The 21,323-nt window shown below is 42.7% G+C and overlaps 1 protein-coding gene across 1 annotated transcript; it reads right to left on the bottom strand.

Moving 5' to 3' along the window:
* Nucleotides 1–1,295: 1,295 nt before the first annotated feature.
* Sumo2 (small ubiquitin like modifier 2) lies at nt 1,296–10,998 on the bottom strand. Its single transcript, XM_020165534.2, has 4 exons — nt 10,831–10,998; nt 9,261–9,392; nt 5,581–5,652; nt 1,296–1,980 (listed from the first exon to the last, which is right to left on the bottom strand). Exons 1-4 carry the CDS (start codon nt 10,849–10,851, stop codon nt 1,918–1,920), a joined length of 288 nt encoding a protein of 95 aa, XP_020021123.1. The 5' UTR covers nt 10,852–10,998; the 3' UTR covers nt 1,296–1,917.
* Between the last annotated feature and the right edge of the window lie 10,325 nt (nt 10,999–21,323).

Genomic DNA, 21,323 nt, shown 5'->3' with positions numbered 1-21,323 from the left:
CCTGAGTTAAACTGTTATCTTTTAGCCAGTATCTCTTAGTACAAGGCCATAAACCAAGCTACTCTGGAGGTACAGGCAGGAAGGCCTTCCAAGGTTAGCCTGAGTAAACTTAGGGAGATCCTATCTCAAAAGCAAAATATAAGTAATAGCTGGGGGTATGGCTCAAGTGGTGCTCTGCCTAGCAAGCACAGAGGCTGAGTTGAAACCCCAGTACAAGAGTGGGGTGGGGGGAAACAGAACCATATTAGAGTAAAGTAAGAATTACAGCTGAGTGCTGGTATTATACCTGTAATACCAATTGCTTGGGGGGCTGAGATCAGGATAATGATTCAAGACCAGCTGAGGGCAAATTAGTTTTGACAGGAGACATGGCTCAAGCAGAACTCCTGCTTCGCAGGCACAAAGCTCTGAGTTCAAACCCCAGATTAAAAAAGTAAAAAATTATAAGGCAAAAAAATGAATGGGGACTTGATCCAAAAAAGGCCATATTGACAGCTAATCAACACTGGGGAAACCGAGAAATGGACATCAGGAAGCACAATCTCAAAATTCAGTTTGTCTTGCTAGGTGATAAGCAACCCTTCTGAACTTGGCCTCTAAAATAGGGGTTAAAATTATATGACCTGTGCAGAATGCTGGTGGCCTGTGCCTATAATCCTTGCTACTTGGGAAGCAGTTTAAAGCCAGCCCCAGGCAAATAGTCCACAAGACCTCTACTCATTCCCAAAAAAATAACTAGAGCAAAACGGACTGGAGGTATGGGTCAAGTGGTTTGCAGACATGACACCCAGAGCTCAAACCCCAGTCCTACCACTTGAGTTAATATTCCCTTCCCTAAGCATTTTGTTCCTCATTTGCAGATGCTGGGACAGACCAGATCTACATGCATCCAGTCTCACAGCACTATATATCCAGAGCACTAGTTTTAAAATTATAAAAGGCATATAAAGGTTATAGTTTTATAGTCACAGATCATCTAATTTTTTTTGGTGTGTGGCCGCACTAGGGTTTAAACTCAGGGCCTCACACTTGCAAGGCAGGAACTCTTACCACTGGAGCCACTCCACCAGCCCTGTTTGGTGATGGGATATTTCAAGACAGGGTCTACTGATGAAGTCTGGCTCTACTGAAGGTACTCACTTGACTTATTCTTTGTTGTTTGTTTTGCATCAGTTTATAAAAATGCTTAGTAGCTTCATTTCTTCCTGGAAATGTTAACTTCTAAGGTGGCCTACTCAAGTTATTTTCTAAGCTTCATCTTTCTATTTAATATTCCTCAGAATAAAGGAAACAGCTCATTTTAAACAAGAAGTTTATTTAAACAACAAGACGCTGGACTTGAAGGGAAAACTATCTACGATTTTTTTTTTAAAGAGTAATTTACCCCTACTTAAAGACAGATTGCCCTACATGTAACAGCTACGTACAAAAAAGTTATAAAATTGTCCTTGGTTTTACAATGATAAATGAAAACATTAAAATTCTCCAATCAAACAAGGTATGCAAGGATTTTTATGTTGTTGGTTTTTTTGTTAAAACAGTGAAAGCAAAATAACTTACTGGAATATAAAGATAAAAGCTGAATGAGCATGCCACTAATGGAGAAAGGGGATATTTTCACAGAACCAGTATTTTTCCCCATTCCATCTCCATTTGATGTTTATCAAAACATACCATTGGCCATTTAGTAAAAAAAAAAAAAAAAAAGAAAAAAGAAAAAAAGAAAAGCAATATGCTTGTGCACATACACCAGTTACTTTATGTACAATAAAGGAATGGGGAAAGGGGAAAATGAAAGAATAGAGAAAACTATACTGTAGTAGTCAGGATGTGGTGGAACCAAATTGCAGTTTTCTAATTGAGAATGTATTCTTGGTCTATTAGAACAACAAAGTTCTGAAGTAGCAGGTTCCCTTTTTAGTAGACACCTCCTGTCTGCTGCTGGAACACATCAATTGTATCTTCATCCTCCATTTCCAACTAGCATAAAAAAGAAAAAACAAAATTAAGATCACTGATTAATTCTTAAAATTCTGTAATTTTCAGATTTAAACATCCTAGAAAGTATGCACAAATTCCACTCAGTTCCTGGAATCATTAATTTAGATGTAACAAGAGTTTAAATACAAGTTGGGTGTGGTGGTGATCTCCTGCAATCCCACTAACTAGGGAGACTGAGGCAGGAGGATCAAGACTTCAAGGCCAGCCTAAATCAGGGACCTTGTTTCAAAAAAAAAAAAAGACTTACTTGGTTTAAGTAACTTTTCATTTGGCCTCTTTTTAAAATAAATTTACGAAAATGTTTTTTAGGTTAGAAACTTAAATATGGCTGGGCACAGTGCCAACTACTCATGAGGCAGAGACTGATTGGGAAGAATCAAGATTTGAAGCTAACCCAGGCAAAATTAGTCAGATTCCATCTCAACCAATAAGCTGGGCTATAACTGTCAGACTGTCACTCTAGCTACTTGGGAAATGTAAATTAGGAGAATGGCAGTCCAGGTGGTCTGGGCAAAAACTCAAGACCTCACTCAAAAAACAACTAAAGCACAAAGTGTTGAAGGTGTGGCTCAAGTGGTAAAACACTTGATTAGCAAGTGCCAAACCCTAAGTTCAAACCCCTTTATCTGCCCCTTCAAAAAAAGAGGGCTGGTGGAGTGGCTCAGGTGGTAGAGCACCAACTCAGTAATGGTGAAGTCAAGCCGAAGTGCCACCAGGAAAAAAAAAAAAAAAAAAAAGTTTAAAAAAAGGAAAGCTAAATAGGTTCTTGAGTGTCCTTAGAATGGTGGTATGTGTAAAGGACCTCACAGCACTGTTGTCTGGATTTGGCAAAAGACATAATATAAGGTGAGCACTGCAGCATACGCCTATAGTCTCAGCACTAAGGAGGCTTAAGATACAACTTCAGACTAGGCAACAATACACCCACACTCACACCCCAAAAGAAACTCAAAGAAATAAACATGGTACGTATCTATATATACGTAAGTATATACTCCCATCAACCCTCACCAGTGCAAAACTGGTTACCTCTAAGCACCAAGGCAGAAAGTTTAGAATTAACTTTACCATGGACATGTTTACCTGTTTAAAAACCCAAATTTAAAATTTTAAATACAACCTTTAATGCTGTTCAAAAATTAAGATTTCAGTGGAGCACACCTGTCATCAAGTTACTGGGGAGGGGCTGGAGGCATGGCTCAAGTGGTAGAGGGCCTGCCTAGCAAGCACAAGGTCCCGAGTTCAAACCTCAGCACCATCAAAAAAAAAAAAAAAACAAAAAAAGTTACTGGGGAGGCATACATAAGGATCTTGGTCAAAAGAGACCCTACCCAAAATAACTAAAGCAAAGCAAAAAACAAGCAAAAAAAGCAGGACACCTTGGCTCATGCCTATAATCCTAGCTACTCAGGAAGCAGAAATCAGGAGGATACCAGTTCAAAGCCAGACCAGGCAAATAGTTTGTGAAACCCTATCTGGAAAAACCCATCACAAAAAAGGGCCTATGGAGTGTTTCAAGGTATAGGCCCTGAGTTCAAGCTCCAGAACTGGGGGGAAAAAAAAAAAAAAAAAAGAAAGAAAGAAAAGAAGACAGGGGTGTGGTTCAGGGGGTAGAAAACCTACCTAACAAGCATAAGCCCTTGAGTTCAACCCTCTGTGCCAGCCAACATTTTAAGAAATTATGGTTTCAGTGTTCACACATTACTCATAAAACCACCATGGTCTTGGCACTTATGGCAACACCATTTAGGGGCTACAGCTTAGTAGCCTAACAAGCACAAGAAACTGAGTTCAAACCCCAGTACTGCTCTCCCCTCACCTCCTCCCCAAAATTGATCACTTTATAGAAACTTTGGGCACCTAAATATAAGGAATTAATATAAGCACCAATATCCTACAAGTAGGTGAAAGGCATTAAAATATTCATGACACTCAATTTCCTATTTCTTTATTAACATTTGGTTGAGTAAACTATTTAGCAAAATGCTAGGCATGTACTGTGTGATAAGAAATTTTACAAAGTGCCAGTGGCTCACGCCTGTAATATTAGCTATTTGTGAGGCAAAGATTAGGAGGATCACAATTTGAGGACAAATAGTTCTCCAGACCTATCTCGAAAATACCCAACACAAAAAGGGCTGGTGGAGTGGCTTAAATGGTAGAGCGCCTGCCTAACAAGCATAAGGCCCTGCATTCAAAACTCCAGCACCACCAAAAAAGAATTTAAGAGCTAGAGGCATGGCTCAAAAGATATGCACATGGCTCACAATGAAGCCCTTAATTCAAATCCAGTATTGGCTTCCCAAAAAGCAATTTTTTTCAATAAAAAAAAGAGGGCTGTTCAGATTTATCAATTCTGCTATTTACCCACATCGTGAGAGAATATTTCTAAAATAAATCAACTCTAAAATGAATTAAACTCCATTTCTAAAATGAAGTCCAAATTCAATTTGAGCATTTCACAATGCTTCAAGGTCAGTTTTAAACAAATACTCTTTAGGGTTTAACATTTGCATGTTGAAATGCTAACTTTTACAATGAAACTTTAAATGCGCTCAAAAAAAAAAAATACAGACCATTTCCCGCCTCATTTGACAGAATTTAGCACCTCCTTGTGGTTACAAAATATAAACGATTCATGGAAAGGTAACCAATGGAAATTTCTTCAAAATAAACTCAGACATGTCAAATCTTTGAAGATTACCAATATAATCTGGACGGACCACTTCACTAACGCCATACTTACCCTTTTCTAGTTTCTACTGGGTGATTAAAATTGAAATTCAAAAAGTACAAGAGATTCAATTTATCCACTATAACAGTAGTTCTTTTTTTTTTTTTCAGACAGGAAGTATTAAAAAAAAATAGAGAGTAAAAGAAACAGTTTCAAGCTAATTGAGTGGCTCAAACTACAGCGTGCCTGCCTAGCAAGTTTGAGGCCCCTAACTCCCAGTGCTGCCAAAAACAAAGTTACAGCTGGTGCCTGTGGCTTACGCCTGTAATCTTAGCTACTCAGGAGGCAAGAGATTGGGAGGATCACAGATCGGGAAGCCAGCCCAGGCAAATAGTTCTCAATACCCTATCTCAAAAACCCCATCACAAAAAAGGGCTGGGAGAGTGGCGCAAGGTGAAGGTCCTGAGTTCAAGCCCCAGTATGGAAAAAAAAAAAAAGTTACAGAACAAACTATAGCGATATGTAAACAAACAAAGAGACTCACCTTTGATATTAAGGGTTTGAAAAGTCACCTATTATCAAAAGCTATCTCTATGAATCCAAGCTATTATTAGAAGACATAGTTGAAGCCAAGGATATACAAAAACAAATTCAGTACTTCAGCATAAAGAGCTAAAATGATCAGGATCAACAGATAACCAATTTATGAGAACCCTAGAAATGATACAGGGCTATAGCAACAAAAACAAAAGGAAAATTATATTATAAGCAAATAGGAGTTTTAATTATTTTCTCCAAATAATGATAATACAAAGGGGTGGGGGATTTATTAATTAAATGACCTATTCCCTCTACTGAGTGGTAACAGATAATCAAAATACAGCTTTATTAGTACAGATTTTTACCTGTGCAGGTGTGTCTGTTTCATTGATTGGCTGCCCGTCAAATCGGAATCTGATCTGCCTCATTGACAAACCCTGAACAGAGTTTAAAAGAAGCAGTAAGAATTCCATTTAAATAAAAGTATATGCATATTTATAATTTAATTTATTGATATATGAAATGCACGTTCTTCTATGTCAGTTAAGATTTAGAGTGATTCTTATTTCCTTTAAAATACAATGTTTGAGACTGGAGGAGTGGCTCAAGTGCTAGAGTGCCTAGCAAGTGTGAGGCCCTGAATTCAAACCCCAGTACCACCAAAAGATAGAAAACACACACACACACAGAAGGGTTGGGTATTTTTGACACACACTAACTGGGTTAGGGGATATAGTTCAGTAGTAAGGCATCTGCCTAGATATGCAAGGCCATAGTTCAATCCCCAGCGTTGCAGCAACAAAACAAAAACAGCTCTCCAAAATGGGATAAAACCCCACCATCATGGTTAATAGTAAAAACTGGAGGTTACCTAAAAAGATGTGACCAAAATAAAACTTAACCTAAAAGCTACTATCCAAGCAGTCCCCACCACTATGCAAACTCATAACCTCTAATATAACCATGGGCATTAAACATTTCTTATCCTGAGTGGTCAGGACATTTCCATCAGAAAACAGGCAATTACCAGCCTTAAAATGACCCACAATCCATCCGCAGCATGCGGGCAGAAGGGCAGACCTAGATTGTTGGATTACCCTGTATCCCTTGCACATACTGTTGCTGCCCAGTAAGTTCTGATGGATGGCTGTAAAACAATATCCACGTAACCAAACCTTATTTTCTTTCTTATTTTAAAATCAAACCAGGCCTGGAGCCCGTGCCTCGGGCCTGTAATCCCAGCTACTCAGGAGGCAGAGATCAGGAGGATCATGGTTTGAAGCCAGCAAGACCCTATTCCAAAAACACTCAACATTAAAAAAAAAAAAAAAAAAAGGTGGCCTGGGATTATGGTTCAAATGGTATAATGAGGCCCTGAGTTTAAAAAAAAAAAAGAAAGAAAATGTACTAAGATGGAGAGATTTTATTACAAAAGGGAAATTTAAAAATTATACAACTTGGCCTCTAGATATATCTATATTCATGTAAGACGATAAAGAGACTAAACATATGTCTTCTGCAAAACTTTTTTTTGGCAGTACTGGGGTTTAAGCTCAGGCTTCATGCTTGCTAGGCAGGTGCTCTACCACTTGAGACACTACAGCTTATGCAAACTTTTACTTATGAAGCATTACTTACCTGACAAAGGAGAGAGGGGAGAGAAGCAAAGTTAGTAGCAATGACAGCCAAATGAAGACAGGAAAACAAAAGTATCTTGGAGGTATATACTGAATAAATTAAAATTGTGGGACTCCAGTCCCACCCAAAAAAAAAAAAAAAAAAAAGGCCGGGGTGTGGGGGTGGAGAACAGACACCTGGGTACTTAGCTGAAATGGTAGAGCACTTGAATAGCCTGCATGGGGCCCTGGGTTCAATCCCCAGTATGGGGGGGTGGGGGTGGGGGCGGGGAACTGTGTCTCCTGTGTGAGCTAAAATTTTGTAGTTACAGAAAAGATAAATATGAAGACAGTATTGTTCAAAACCACCAAATTATTGGGAGGCTGAGGCAGGAGGATGGTGAATTCAAGGCCAGTTTAAGCTACACACAGTGGAACTGTGACTTGATTAGAAGGGAAACTCCCCACATACACCCCCCCCCCCGCCCCGAAAAAAAACTCAAAACTCCCACCACCAAAGCCAAAGTTTATTTTTTTGGTGGTGGTTTAAATTCAGGATCTTCTACTACCTGAGCCAGCCCAAAAGGTTTCTATTCTGTATGCGGTTTTGCAACATGTTCCACAAAATGATCACCTTTTAAAATTCCCCAGTAACCTGAAGGGGTATGAGTATTCAATTTTGGACGATGCCTGTCAACATTTTTTTGCCATTGTTGTTGTTTTTGCAGTTATTGGGGTTTGAACTAAGGCCTTTGTTTGTTTTTGGTGGCATTGGGGATGAACTCAGAGCCTACACCTTGAGTTACTCCATCAGTCTTTTTTGTGATGGGTTTTTTCCAGATAAGCTCTCACAAACTATTAGCTCAGGGCAGGATTTGAACTTTAATCCTCCTGATCTCTGCCTCCTGGGTAGCTAGAATTGTAGATGTGAGCCACCAACTAAATTCTTTATCACAAAAGGTACATTATTTAGGCTGAGGGGTAGCTCACTTCTAGAGTGCTTGCCTATCATGCAGAAGGCCCTGGATTCCAGCACCCTCCACCCCAAAAAAACATGTCAACTAATTCTTAGGATTTTTGACTGAAATTCTCCAAATAAGAATATATTAAAGATCTTTGTAAGGAAATGTATATTCTCCTATTACACTATAAACTACAAATGAAACCCATCACAAAAAAGGGCTGGCAGACTAGCTCAAGCAGTAAGAGTGCCTGCCTTTCAAGTGTGAGGCCTGAGTCCAAACCCTAGTACTTCCAAAAAAAAAAAAAAAAAGAATTTTCTCAACTTTAATATATTAAACATTAGGGTAAAAACAAGCTGGGCGTCATCATTGCCTCAAGCCTATAATCCTAGCTACTCAGGAGGCAGAGATCGGGTGGATGATGGTTTGGGGCCAGCCTGGGCAAATAGTTCCCAAAACCCTATCTTAGGAAAAACCCTCACAAAAAAAGGCCTGGTGGAGTGGATCAAGGTGCAAAGCCCTGAATTCAAACTCCAGCACCTCAAAAAAAAAAAAAAAAAAAAAAACTACTTCTACCAGGTTCTTGTTATACTTTCAAGTCATCCTTAAGGTTCCACATTCCAAAGGGAAGCTCCTTTGTCTTACTTAAAACTTGCACTGACCTACCAACATCTACTCAAATCAAGAGAATTTTCTACTTCCTCTTCTTGAGGTTCATGTACTACTTTTCTGAGTAAACTATCCCTAGAATACAACAATGTTTAGGTTTGGCTCAGTACAATTAATATTTTCTGACCTCTGGGGTTGGGGTGCAACTCAGTGATAGAGTATGTGACTAGTATGAATGAGAATCTGGGTTCATTTTCCCCAATACCACACACAAAATATAAATAAAAATTATTGCCTCAACTAATGTTACAATTTACATGGTTCAAGAAAACTACAATGTCCTTAAACTCACAATTTACATTCAAATTAGTTAAAATACTCAAGATAAATGTTCTGACACTAGGTAATTTTTAAACGGATTTATAAAAGAGCCTAACAAGAAATTTTATCATATTCACTTTTTTCTTTTTTGTGGTGGAACTGGAGTTTGAACTCAGGGGCTTTATGCTTACTAATCAGGCACTCTACTGCTTGAGTCACACCTCCAGTCACTCTTATTTTCTTATTAAAGTTACATTTTCTTAGGAATTTGTAACCAAGTCTTACAGATATATGACGCAATCCTGGTATAGTACTAGAATCATAAATAACACTAACCAAACCATCCCAAGGGTTTTCATCAGGAATCTACAGAACAAGTGTATGATAAAACTGAACCCCAAGCCTATATGTGCATAATCATCCCACCAAAGACAGTCACTGTAATATTATGCTAGTCTAATTTCTAGTCTCAAGAAAATAACTTTTTTTTAAAATAAATAAATGTACTAAGTGTAAGTGCACGTATCAATTCCTCACCTGTCGTTCACAATAGGCTTTCATTAGTTTACTAAGTGGTGTATGCCTCTTAATCTTAAACTGCACCACAGAACCATCCTGCCCCGCCACCTTCAAATTAATATGATCGTTGTTCTCAGTCTTGACTCCTTCCTGTTGAAAGAAAAATAAAAGTATAATTTGGAAAATGTGAAAAACACCTTTGAAATCAACAGCAGCCCAGTTTGCTTTAGAAATCAACAGGTTTCTCACGCTGTATGATAAAACAGCATACAGCTGTTCTCAGCCGCTGAAATCAATCTGAAAGATGCGAAATCCTGCAGCAACAGTATTAGAGCTGTCACAGAAACAGAAAAGCCTTCACACAATACTATCAATGACATCAACGCATTTATAGGACAAGTCGCACTCCATTTATTGAACGTGCTCGAGGCTGAATTTTCTGTCATTGCCAAAATACCTTTCCCGTAAAGGTTTTTTTTTTTTTTAAAAAAGAAGTATTCTTCCACTTTTCAAGTAACTTAAGCACAACTACCAAAACAAGAGTGCAAGGGAGGGGGGTGACCCTCCACGACGTGCAATTCAAAACTTCTCAATATCTTCTTTGTAAAAAGTTACCAAACTCGGCTTAAAAACTTAAATCCAATCTGCATGTTAAAGAACAAAAAACCCGCCTCCCCTGCGGCTGTCCCGCAGCACTGGTGCAGCGCAGAGCCACGATCAGCGTGGATGGTTTCTACCCAGGAGCTCTTACCCTCGCCTCCCCTCGGCTGTCAGGGGCCAGCAGTTTTCTCGCCAGTCTTCCTGGCAGGTTCCGACCCAGCCCCAAGTTCGCTCACGGAGCGCCAGCGTGTTGGGAGGTCTGCAGCCCCCAATTCCCTTCAAGTGCAGGCGCGGGCGGGTGTCAAACCAACGCGCAAGAGCGGTTCCCGCGTCCCGGTCCCCGCCGCCAGCACAAGTTAAGCCCGAGCCTCTGCCGCCAACTTCTCCGAGCCACATGGTCCCCGCGGGCCAGGCGACCCTGGGCACCTGGGCAGGAGCCGCCGCCCCTCCCCTCGGGCCCCCGAGAAGATTCAAGTGGGAAACCCTGCTCCGGAATCCCCCGGCCGAGGCCCGCGGGTATCCGGCTCCCAGCGCCTGCTGCCATTGATTCGCCCCTCGCCCGCGTCCCGCCGCCCCCAGCCAGGGCCCCGGAGGCCCTCACTCCGAGAAGGGAATCCCGAGCCGAGGGGCTCCCGCCACCGCCGAGCGGGGGCTCCGCGCTCCCAACGCCCGTCTCACGCGCGCCGGCGGCCGGCCGAGGAGCCCGCGCGGGGCCGGTGGGCCCGCGAGCGCCCGCGATCCGCCGTCCGCCTCGCGCCGCGCGCGCTCGAAGGCTTCGGGGGCGGGGGAGGGCGGCGGGCCTCCTCCCGCGCGGGAGGGAGGGAGGAAGGGAGGGAGGAAAATGGCGCGGAGCGCCGGGCCTGAGCCGCGGCCAGCCCCGTGGGGGGCCCGGGAAGGCGCGAGGAGCCCGCGGCGGGCTCCAGTCGGCCCCCTAGCTCGCGCCGTCCCCCGGCAGCGCGGCAAGGCAAGGAACCCACGCTGTGCTCACCTTGGGCTTTTCGTCGGCCATGGCGAACGCCGGAGTCTCCTCAGCTGCCGCTTCACAAAAGAGGTACCCGGTCCACACCGAACGAGCACACAAGCAGCACCACAGCGGCAGAAGGAGGCGGCAGCGGTGGACGAGGCAGAGGGCGCGCGCACGCCGTGCGCTCCTTCCCCCCACCCTGCGTGCGCGAGCACGAGCCGCCGGGGAATCCTATTGGTTGCCGCCTCGCGGGAGCGCGCAACGCTTACATAACCACCTCCATCCCCCCGCCCCGCGCCGCCGCCGCCTGGGCCAGGCGCTCGCCAGGTCGGCGGGAAGAGGCGCGGACACGCGCACCCGTCCCGTCGCGGGGGCGCGCCTGGCTCTGGGCGGGGCTGTATTGTCCTCCTTCGGTGGTGGAGCATAATCAAAATGGCTTCCAGCTGGTCCTTGGCGAGGACGAGGAGGCTCGAGGCCTTAGACCTAAGTGACAGGCCGAGGAAGGCAGAGCAACTACATGTGGAAGGGGGAGACTAAATCAAAGCCCCAGCATGAGATTCTGGTAAAAAAACCCTCTCGTTCAGTGGGCCACAGGCAGTCTCCCCTTGTTCAGAGGAGCATCACACTTCATCTTAGCCTCATCCTTTACATGTGAAAGCTTCAGCCTTAACTGTCTTCCCCCTGGGCTCTTGCCTCAAATACCAGTGACCACTTCTCGCTTGCAGGTAACCCTAAAACCTTGACAGGCTGAGGACGCATGTTCATTTATTCATTCAGGGACCTTGAAGAGGAAATGATCCATCACGGATCCATCCACCCAACACCAAGCTTCCAAACCAATCAATCCAGTGATAACAGAAGCAGGAAGGACGATCCTGGCATGGGTGCCTCTCAGTCGGCTTCGTTATTCCCTGTATATTCTTGTAGCACACACACACACAACCTCAATTCTATCCTCTTACCACCATAACTCCACTATGGGCAAACAGCTTGGAAAAACGTCCATGCCAGCTGTCCCCTCCCACTCGCTCCTCCATCTACCGCAGTCTGCTGCTGTCCCCACAGCTCCACTGAAACTGCTCCCTGCAAGGTCACCTGTATGCATCCCATTTGTCACTCCTTCTGTTGAGCAAACTCCCTGTGACTTTGCAGGAAATAGGTTTTCCTCTCACCTCTGAATTGTCCTTAGCACTCTGAGATTTTTTTTTTTTTTCTTCCTCAACCCTTCCCTTAACTGCTCTTGTGGTTTTGTTCTAGACCCTTTTCAATTATCACTAGATTCCCTCTCCTGGGATGACTTCAGCCACTTCCATTACCATCTGTTTCCTAATGATTCTCAAATCTACATTTCCAGTCGAGATCTTTCTTTGAGCATCTCACTTTTGAATATCTCACTCAGATGTCCCAGAGGCACCTCAAACGCAGTAGATCGCAACTAAACCACCTTATTTTACCTTGCCTGACCTGCCCGCTTCCTAATCCATGCCCTTACACGGATTGGCATGCCATTACAACACTTGCTCCAAGCCAGAAGGCCTGGGGGCATTCTTGTCTCCTGTCCTTCAGCCGATCAATCTCCAAGTTGTATCTATTTCACAATCTAAATACAGACCAAATCTATCTACTGCTCTTCCACATGTGGCTTTGGGCAGGATTGCATTTGATGGGCTCCTGTGGACCTCTTTAGATGTAAGGCAGGCCAAGGTAGGCAGATTTATCAGAGGAGGCAGAGAAACAGATCAGCTTTCCCCAGGGCTCTGCACTGCCCTCCTAACTGGTCTTCTCATTTTTAGGAACTCCCATTGGTGCTTAGATACTTAAAGGAATCACAATGCCCAGCACTCACGCCTGTAATAGTAGCTACTCAGGAGATAGAGATCAAGAGGATTGAGGTTTGAAGCCAGCACTGCAAATGGTTTACAAGACCCTATCTCAAAAAACCTCACAAAAGAGAGCTGGCTGAGTGGCTCAGGGTGTAGGCCCTGAGTTCAAGCTCCAGCACCACAAAAAAATATATATATGTATATATCAATCAATCAATAAATAAAGGAATCATAATTACCTACAGAGCTCGGTGTGGTGGTCCACACCTGTAAATCCCAGTACTTGGGAGACAGAGGTAGGAGGATTGTTCTAGGCCAGCCAGAGCCTCATTAATGCTCATTAATGACATCCTGTCTCAAAAAAAAAAAAAAAATCACATACAATGCTGGTTTTTTGTAGTACTAGGGTTTGAACTCAGTGCTTCATACTTGCTAGGCAGGTGCTCTCCACTTGAGGCACTCCACCAGCCCTGATTTTTTGTGTGTTGGGTATTTTTGAGATAGGGTCTCAAAAACTAATTATCTGGGATGGCTTTGAACCTTGATCCTTCTGAGCTGTACCTCTCAAGTAGTAGCTACAATTACAGTCATGAGCCACCAGTACCCAGCTTTTTGTTCTTATTTTTTTCCTAAGACAGGGTCTCCCCATCTATATAGTTCAGGCTGGCCTGGAACTCTGCCTTCACCTCTGGAGTGCAGAGTGCTGGGATTACAGACATGAACTAGAAGCCCAACTTGAAATCTGTTTTTTAACAAGCTTCTCTGGTGATGCTTTATCTTATTTTATTTATTTGTTTATTTATTTTTGGTGTGACTGGGGAACTCCGGGCTTTGCACTTGCAAAGGAGGCACTCTCCCACTTGAGCCAAAGGTCCAGTCTATTTTGCTCTGATTATTTTGGAGATGGGGGGGGGGTCTCAAAAACTATTTGCCCAGGCTGGCCTAAAACCTCAATCTTCCTGATTTCAACTTCATGAGTAGGTAGGATTACAGGCATGAGCCACCAGCACCTAGTTTATTTTATTGTTAAAAATTCTCGGGCTAATGGAGTTGCTCAAGTGGTACAGTGCCTGCCTAGCAAGCATGAGGCCCTGAGTTCAAACCCCAGTGCCACCACCAAAAAAAACACTTTCAAGAACATTTGTGCCAGGCACCAGTGGCTCACTATAATCCTAGCTACTCAGGAGGCAGAGATAAGGAGGATCTTAGTTTAAAGCCAGACTGAAGCCAGCCTGGGAAAAAAAAACCATCACAAAAAAGGGCTGGTGAGTGGCTCAAGATGTAGGTCCTAAGTTCAAACCCCAGTACTGCCAAAAAAAAAAAAAAATTCTCTTACAGCTCTGGAGGCCAGAAGTCCAAAATCAAGTGGGTAGCAGTGCTGATGCTTCTTAAATTGTCAGACATCCACCACACACCAAGGCACTGAGAAGAGCTTAACTAATGTTAGTAATTTTTGCCTTAACAAACCCTTCCAAGTGGATATAATATTTATTTGCTACTGAGTTCTTGAAAGGGTTAACTGCCTTGCCCAATATCCTACAGCTTGAAAATACTGTTGATTGAGCTCCTACCTTATGCCAGGGAATGAGCCTGCTGAGTGCTATGACAAGCACTGGGGAAAGAAAAAGATGCTATCCTGTCTAAGAGGCTCTCCTAAACCTGGGTCTTTTTGTTGCCACAGCATGCCTAGCCAGCCTTGTAGGACTGCAGAACCTGAAAAAGATAAGCATGTTATGTTAAACTTCCCTTCATTAATGTGTGGGCCTCCAACAATCAAATGGTTCTTCACTCATTGGCTTCTGCAATACTGGTGTGTGTGCAACCATGCACACATACACACACCCCAAAGTTATGCTAAATTACAAAATCACCTTCAAAGGAGAAGTTTATATAAAATGCATATTCATATGTGTGAACAATATGCAATTTGTGTGTGTGTGTGTGTGGTGCTGGGGCTTGAACTCAGGCCCAGCACCTTGAGGCACTCCACCAGCCCTTTTTTGTGATGGTTTTTTTTTAGATAGGGTCTCTAGGAACTATTTGCCCAGGCTGGCTTTGAACCAATATCCTCCTGATCTCTGTCTCCTGAGTAGCTAGGATTACAGGTGTGAGGCACCCAGAAGCAATATGCCTTCTAAAGACAAACTGGAATTCTGGAAAGTGAGCCTAGGGAGTATACTAAAATTACATACTGAAAATCTCTTTTAAACTTCTAGGGAAAAAAAATGGTGAAAAAATAGAAATTTCCCAATGTTGCTTTTCTCCCGCCATTATTTTCATAGGAATGAGAAAGGGGGTAGCTATACACTGAAAAAGGATGTTTTAGAAAAGGGAAATGCAGGGATGGGGACATGGCTCCTGCCTAGCAAGCTGTAGGCCAGGGGTTCAACCCCCAGTACCACCAAACAAAAAGAAAAGGAAGGAAGGAAGGAAAGAAAGAAAAAAAAAAGTGCAAGAAGTCTGCACAGAAAAGAATAGCAGCGACAGACATTAACTGAGTGTATTGTGTAAGGTCTGTGCTAAACCCTTAATCCTCATGAAGTCATTATAATAATTATCTTCATTTACAGGCAAAGAAAATCAGACATGGAGAGTTTGGACATGGTCACCCAGCTTGAAGTGGCAGGGCCAGTATGAAACTCAGACCTTGTAACTTAGAGCCCACAGCTTAATTGCTGTAGGGCTGTACAGAGGATGCTATGGAAGCTGCAGAAAGAAAACATACAAAACAAAGGGGAAATCCTAAGATAGTACCATGACCACCAGTCAAGTTTTATTTCCTTCTTAATTTCTTTTTTTTTTTTGTTGGAAGTAGAACTGGGATTCAAACTCAGGACCTTGATGCTTGCTAAACAGGTGTTCTACCACTTAAGCCACATCTCCAGCCCTGTTTTAGCTTTAGTTATTTTTCAGGTAGGTCCTACTGCCAGCCTCAGTCTTTAATTTTCCCATTTATGGCCTCCCAAATAGCTGGGATTACAGGTGTGAACTACCATGCCTGAGTTATTGATTGATATAGGATCTTGCTAACTTTATGCCCAGGCTATTCTTAAACCATGATCCTCTGGATTTCTGCCTTCACAGTAACTGAGATTACTGGCAGTAATCTCATTTATCTCTTCCAGCTTGCAAGTTCCATGAAATCTGTCTGCCTCTTTCACAGTTTTATTCCCAACAACTAATACAGTTTTAGGATCAAATAAAGGAATAAATAAAAGGGAGTTATGCAGTGAAAGTTTTCACTGTCAGAGATAAACTAAAAACTTCAGTAAGACAAGGCTAATATCTCTAGTAATCTAATTAAATATCAATACTTGGTATAAGAAATAGAGAGTAAGAATAGGGTGAACTGGCCAGAATGTACTGCCCAAGGCAGGTGCCAAAATAAAAAAAACTTGATTTCTGCTAGGGGCAGGGAGTGCTAGGCTTGTTCATACTTGCAATCCCAGCACACTGGAGAAGCAGGAGGACCTCAGGCCCAGAGTGGGCTACATAGTGAGTTCCAGGCCACTCCAGCCTATATATCAAGACCCTGGAGAGAAAGACAGAGAGAGAGACAGAGAGAGACAGAGGGAGAGACAGAGAGAGAGACAGAGAGAAAGAGAGACAGAGAGAGAAAAGAAAGTTTGGAAGAAAGGAAGGAGAAAGGAAATGAGGGATAAGAAGGGCAGGGAAGGGAAAGGAAGGAAAGGGAGAAAGTAAGAAAGAAATAAGGCAGGGAAACAAGTCTCATGGAGAGTTCATTTAGAGCTGTAAATCCTTACCCCAAACCCAGAGAAGCACAAAAGTAAATTCGAAACATGTGCGTAGTGGATACCATCAAGTTTCCTCCTTGATGTAACATAGCTGGGTCCTTGAGCTACCTCTGTGAATGATGCAGGAGTTCTGGGTGCTGAGTTCATCAATTCTTCAGGAAATCTGGAGGGAAAATGGTGATTATGTAGAAACCTTCCAGTATTCTTCCCATGGGTCATGGCAATGATGGCAATGTAGATGGAACCTGAGATTGCACCAGCAGTTGATACCAAGAACCTAGGGCTGGAGGAGTGGCTCAAGTGGTAGAGCACATGCCTAGCAAGTGTGAGGCCCTGAGTTCAGACCTCAGTGCTGCCAAAAAAAAAAAAGAAAAGGATATAGCTCTTTAATGCATTAATTGGGGGTACAGAATGAAGGAAAAATATTGTCCCATTTCATAATATTATACATTCACTGAATTTTTTTTTTTGTAGTGCTGGGGATGGAGCCCAGGGTCTCACATATGCTAGGCAATTCTCCATCACTGAGTTACTCTCCCAGCCCCCACTCATGGAATATTAATATATACATTGGTAATACTTTATGTTCTCCAACTACTTGATTTATATGTTGGAGAAACATAACTTAAAGAACAGTCCTGTAAACATTTTGTGTACAGGTATCATCACCTTTCATCTTTTTTTTTTTTTTTTGAGACAGGATCTCTCTGATATAGCCCAGGCTGTCCTGGGACTCATGATCCTCCTGCCTCTGCCCCCCAGGTGCTGGGATTACAGGTGTGTACCCCATGTGTGGTTTACCTTTCTTCTTTGTAGTTTCAGCAAATAACAAAGTCCTGAGAGCCAATAATCAATACACGTTCCTTGGCTTATTGATAAAATGGTAACTTCTTTTTTTTGTGGTACTGGGATTTGAACTTGGGGCCTATACCTTAAGCCACTCCACCAGCCCTTTTTTATGTTAGGCTTTTTCTTTTCTTTTCTTTTGGGTGGTATTAGGGCTTTAACTCAGGGCCTTCACTCTTCACTTTGAGCCCCTCTACCAGCCCTTTTTTGTGAAGGGTTTTTTCAATATAGGGTCTCACAAACTATTGCCCAGGCTGGCTTTGAACCTTGATCCTCCTGATCTCTGCCTCCTGAATAGCTAGGATTACAGGCTTGAGCCACAGGCACCAGGTTCAATAGTAACTCCTATAGCACTTTTTATGAGAATACCAAAAATGCCTAAGTAATGTCTCCCAAATGCCTGTTAGGCAGACTCTACATTGGTGTGACAATGTCAAATTCATCTAACGTAATGCTTCAATTGTACTTATCTGTCTATTACTGTAGTAATAGTTATATTCCTCATTGATAATGAGGTCCAGTGACTTGTGGATATTTGCCCTTTTCATAAAATATATAGAGCAAAATGAACACAGCTATATTTTGCAATATTTGAATTTTCTGTAGTCTTCAAGCTCTGTTTTGTGATTAATTCCTCTCACTCTGAGGGGGAAGTGGGGGAATAGAATTGGAAAAGATGGTTTTCAAAGGGTGCTCTCCTGGACATCTCTTAGGAGCATGTTAGAAAAGCAAATACTAGGCCCCAAGCCAGACCTACAGGAATGAGAAGCTCCAGGAATAGGGCCCAGGAGTCAGTGGTTTCCGTCCGTATAGAAAATTCTGAAGTTTTGGGATGGAGGTGTTGCTCGAGAGTTACAGTACCTGCCTAGCAACCACAAGATCCTGAATTTATTATCTGTGTTTATGTATCTATATCCTGAATTTGAGAGAAAATGGTATTTGTCTTTATGAGTCTAGCTTGTTTCATTTAATATAATTGCAGACAGGGTCTTGCTGTGTAACCCATACTGGCCTGAAACGCTAGAGCCTTCTGGCTCAGCCTCCCAAGTGTGAGTGCTGGAATTACAGGTGTGAACCACCAAGCCAGACTTCTTTGTCAGTTTTTTTTTTTTTTGGTGGTACTAAAGTTTGAACTCAGGGCCTGAAGCTTGCTAGGTGGGTGCTGTCAATGCTTGGATCACTCCACCAGCCCAAAGGGTCAGGTATTTTTGAGATAGACTCTCACTTTCGTTGCCTGAGCTGGCCTCAAACCATGATCCTCCTGATCTCTTGCCTCCCAAATAGCTAGGATTATAGGTGTGAGCCACTGGGTGCCTGGCTTTATAGTTCTTTTAAATAGATGCTTAACAACTAATTGATATATTTATTTAGCTATTCCTCTATGATTGAATATCTATTTGAGTAGCTCTCAATAGAGGTGATTTTATGCTAGAGGCATGTCTCAAGTGATAAGAATGCCTGCCTAGTAAGCACAAGAAAATCCTGAGCTGGGTACCAGTGGCTCACACCTGTAATCCTAACTACCTGAAGGGCTGAGACTGGAAGGATTTCAATTCAGAGGCCAGTCCATACAAATAGTTGGAGAAACCCCATTTCCCCCTCCAAATGGAGTTGTAGCTCAAGCAGTAGAACACTTGCTTTGCAAAGCACAAAGCTTTGTGTTCAAACCCCACTCCCACCAAAAAAAAAAAAAGACTGCCCAATTTCTCTTACCTCCTAACCATGCTGTTGGTGTCAGAAACACTTAATGTACTATGAAACATTTGAAAATGCAGCAAGACACAGGGTAGAACAGTTGTACTTTGTGCAAAACTATATTAAATTTCAGTGACGGCTGACTTCAGTGACAGGGATTTATATGAAATTGAGATGAACACAGAATTTTCTTTTTTTTCCTTAACAATTTGTGCTTTAAAAGGACAAATTCTTTATTGGGTGATAAAATTTTCATAATCACTTCAAATAATTTTATTTCAACCATTTTTTTGTTGTTCTTTCCTCACTAGGTTTTCTTTCTTTAAAATTTTATTATCATATTATTGCTTTGCTGGGGGTACATTGTAACATTTATGAAAGTACTCACAATGTATCTTAGTTAAATTCACCCTGTCCATCATCCTCCTTTATCCCCCCTCCCCTAATTTCCCCCACTTTAAACAGGCCACTAAACTCAAGGAAAGTTTTCCCACAGGTAAAACATTGATATGCTTCCCTTGCTTTTTTTTACGTTTACTAATTTATTTGTATATATTTTAATTCATTTATTCACATGTCCCTTGTTTTTTGAAATTGATTTCTTCCTTCCTTCCTTCCTTTTTCTCTTTTTTATTGTTGTGCTGGGTGAGGGTACATTGTGGCATTTACAAACGTTCTTAATGATATAGCAAATATATTGTAGTTGAATTCACCCCTTCCATCATTCTCTTTAATCTCCCCTCCCCCCAAATTTGGTACTTAAGTAGAAAAGTAAATGCTGTTACATTTTCAAGACTGATTTTTATTTATTTATTTATTTTTGGTGTGATTGGGGTTTGAAATCAGGTCTTTGTGGTTGCAAAGCAAGCACTCTACTACTTGAGCCGCTGGTCCAGTCCATTTTGCTCTGGTTATTTTGCAGATGGGAACCCTGGAATTATTTGATCTTGATCTTAATCTCCCAAGCAAAGACTTACTTAAATTATGAATTTTCTTTTTCCCTCCCTTCCTCTCTTCCTCCCTCCCTTCCTTCCCCTTTTTCTTTTATTTTTTGAGACAGAGTGTCAATATGCATAACAGGCTGGTCTTGAACTCTTTTTTTTGTGGGTATATTTTCTTTTTTGGTGCTGGGATTGAACCCAGGGCCTCGCGCAAGCTAGGCAAGCTCTCTACCAATGAGCTACGTCCCAGCTAGTTTTGAAATCTTGATCAGGCCTCCGGAGCGTTCGGAATACAGGAGTGCACCACAGTACCTGACCAAATGAGCAACTGTTTTAACTGATTTAAGAAAAATCGCAGTTTAGCTGTGTGTGATGGTACATGCCTTTAATCCCAGCACTGGGGAGACTAAGGCAGGAAGACTGTAAGTTTCAGGCCAGTGTGGTTAACACAGCGAGACTGTCTCAAAAAAAAAAAAACAAAAAAAACAAAACCAAGACAAACAAAAAACCCAAAACAATACCCCCAAAATTTGTGTATTTGGAGTTTTAGAAACATTACTATTTTTACTTACGTGCTATATGCTACTAAGAAAATTTAACCCCTTTTATTTGTGCAATTCTGACATTTAAAAAAAAAAATGTAACCCTTAGCTGGCACCTATGGCTCACTTCTGCAATCCTACCTACTTGGGAGGCTCAGATTAGGAGGATCGCTGTTGTAGGATAGTCCAGGCAAATAGTTCGTGAGAGCCCATCTCCAAAATGACCAGAGAAAAATGAGCCGGAGGCGGGGCTCAAGAGGTTCAAACCCAGTCCACCCCTCCACCCCAACCCCCAAAACGCAACTCTTATTTTGGGGGTTACTCGAGTTTAAATTTCGGGCCCCCTGTTTGCTAGGCAGGCGCCCTAGCAAATTTAGCCACGCCTCCAGTCCTTAAATTTTCCCTAACTGGAATAGGGATCCCTTGATTTGAGTGCTTTGTTGTTTTTCCTCGGAGGTTACTACAGCAGTATTTGTGTTTAATTAAGCAAGCCCAGCTGCATCAATTTTGTCTGTGGGCTCTTAGTTTTGGGGTTGAAGTGGCGGCGAGTGATTCGAACACTAGCCGGTTGTACAGTAGGGGTTCAAAGAAGCAGCTGCACTCTGAACAAACCAAAGACCCAGAGGGAGCCAACACTGCCATCACCAAGACAGGTCCTGAACTTGGTGAAAGCTTGGCCTCTGGCCTCCGCGTCAGAGCACGCACCTCAACACACGCACGCGCAGTTGCACCGTCTCGCGCCTAGCCTGCCTCCCTCTTTTCCCGCTGTCTCCGGGGGCCTTCTCCCTACCCGGCGCGGAGCTGTCCACGGCACTGCCTGATCTATTGAGAAGGTTCCTGTGAGGACAGGTTATCCGTGCCCCTGTTTTCCCTGGCGAACCGTGCAGGACAGGAAGGCGAGACACTTGGAGGGCT

The sequence above is a fragment of the Castor canadensis genome, chromosome 11 (assembly GCF_047511655.1).
Source record: "Castor canadensis chromosome 11, mCasCan1.hap1v2, whole genome shotgun sequence".
NCBI lineage: Eukaryota > Metazoa > Chordata > Mammalia > Rodentia > Castoridae > Castor > Castor canadensis.
Note: the sequence above shows the minus strand (reverse complement) of the source record. Positions and strands in the feature narration are given on the sequence as shown.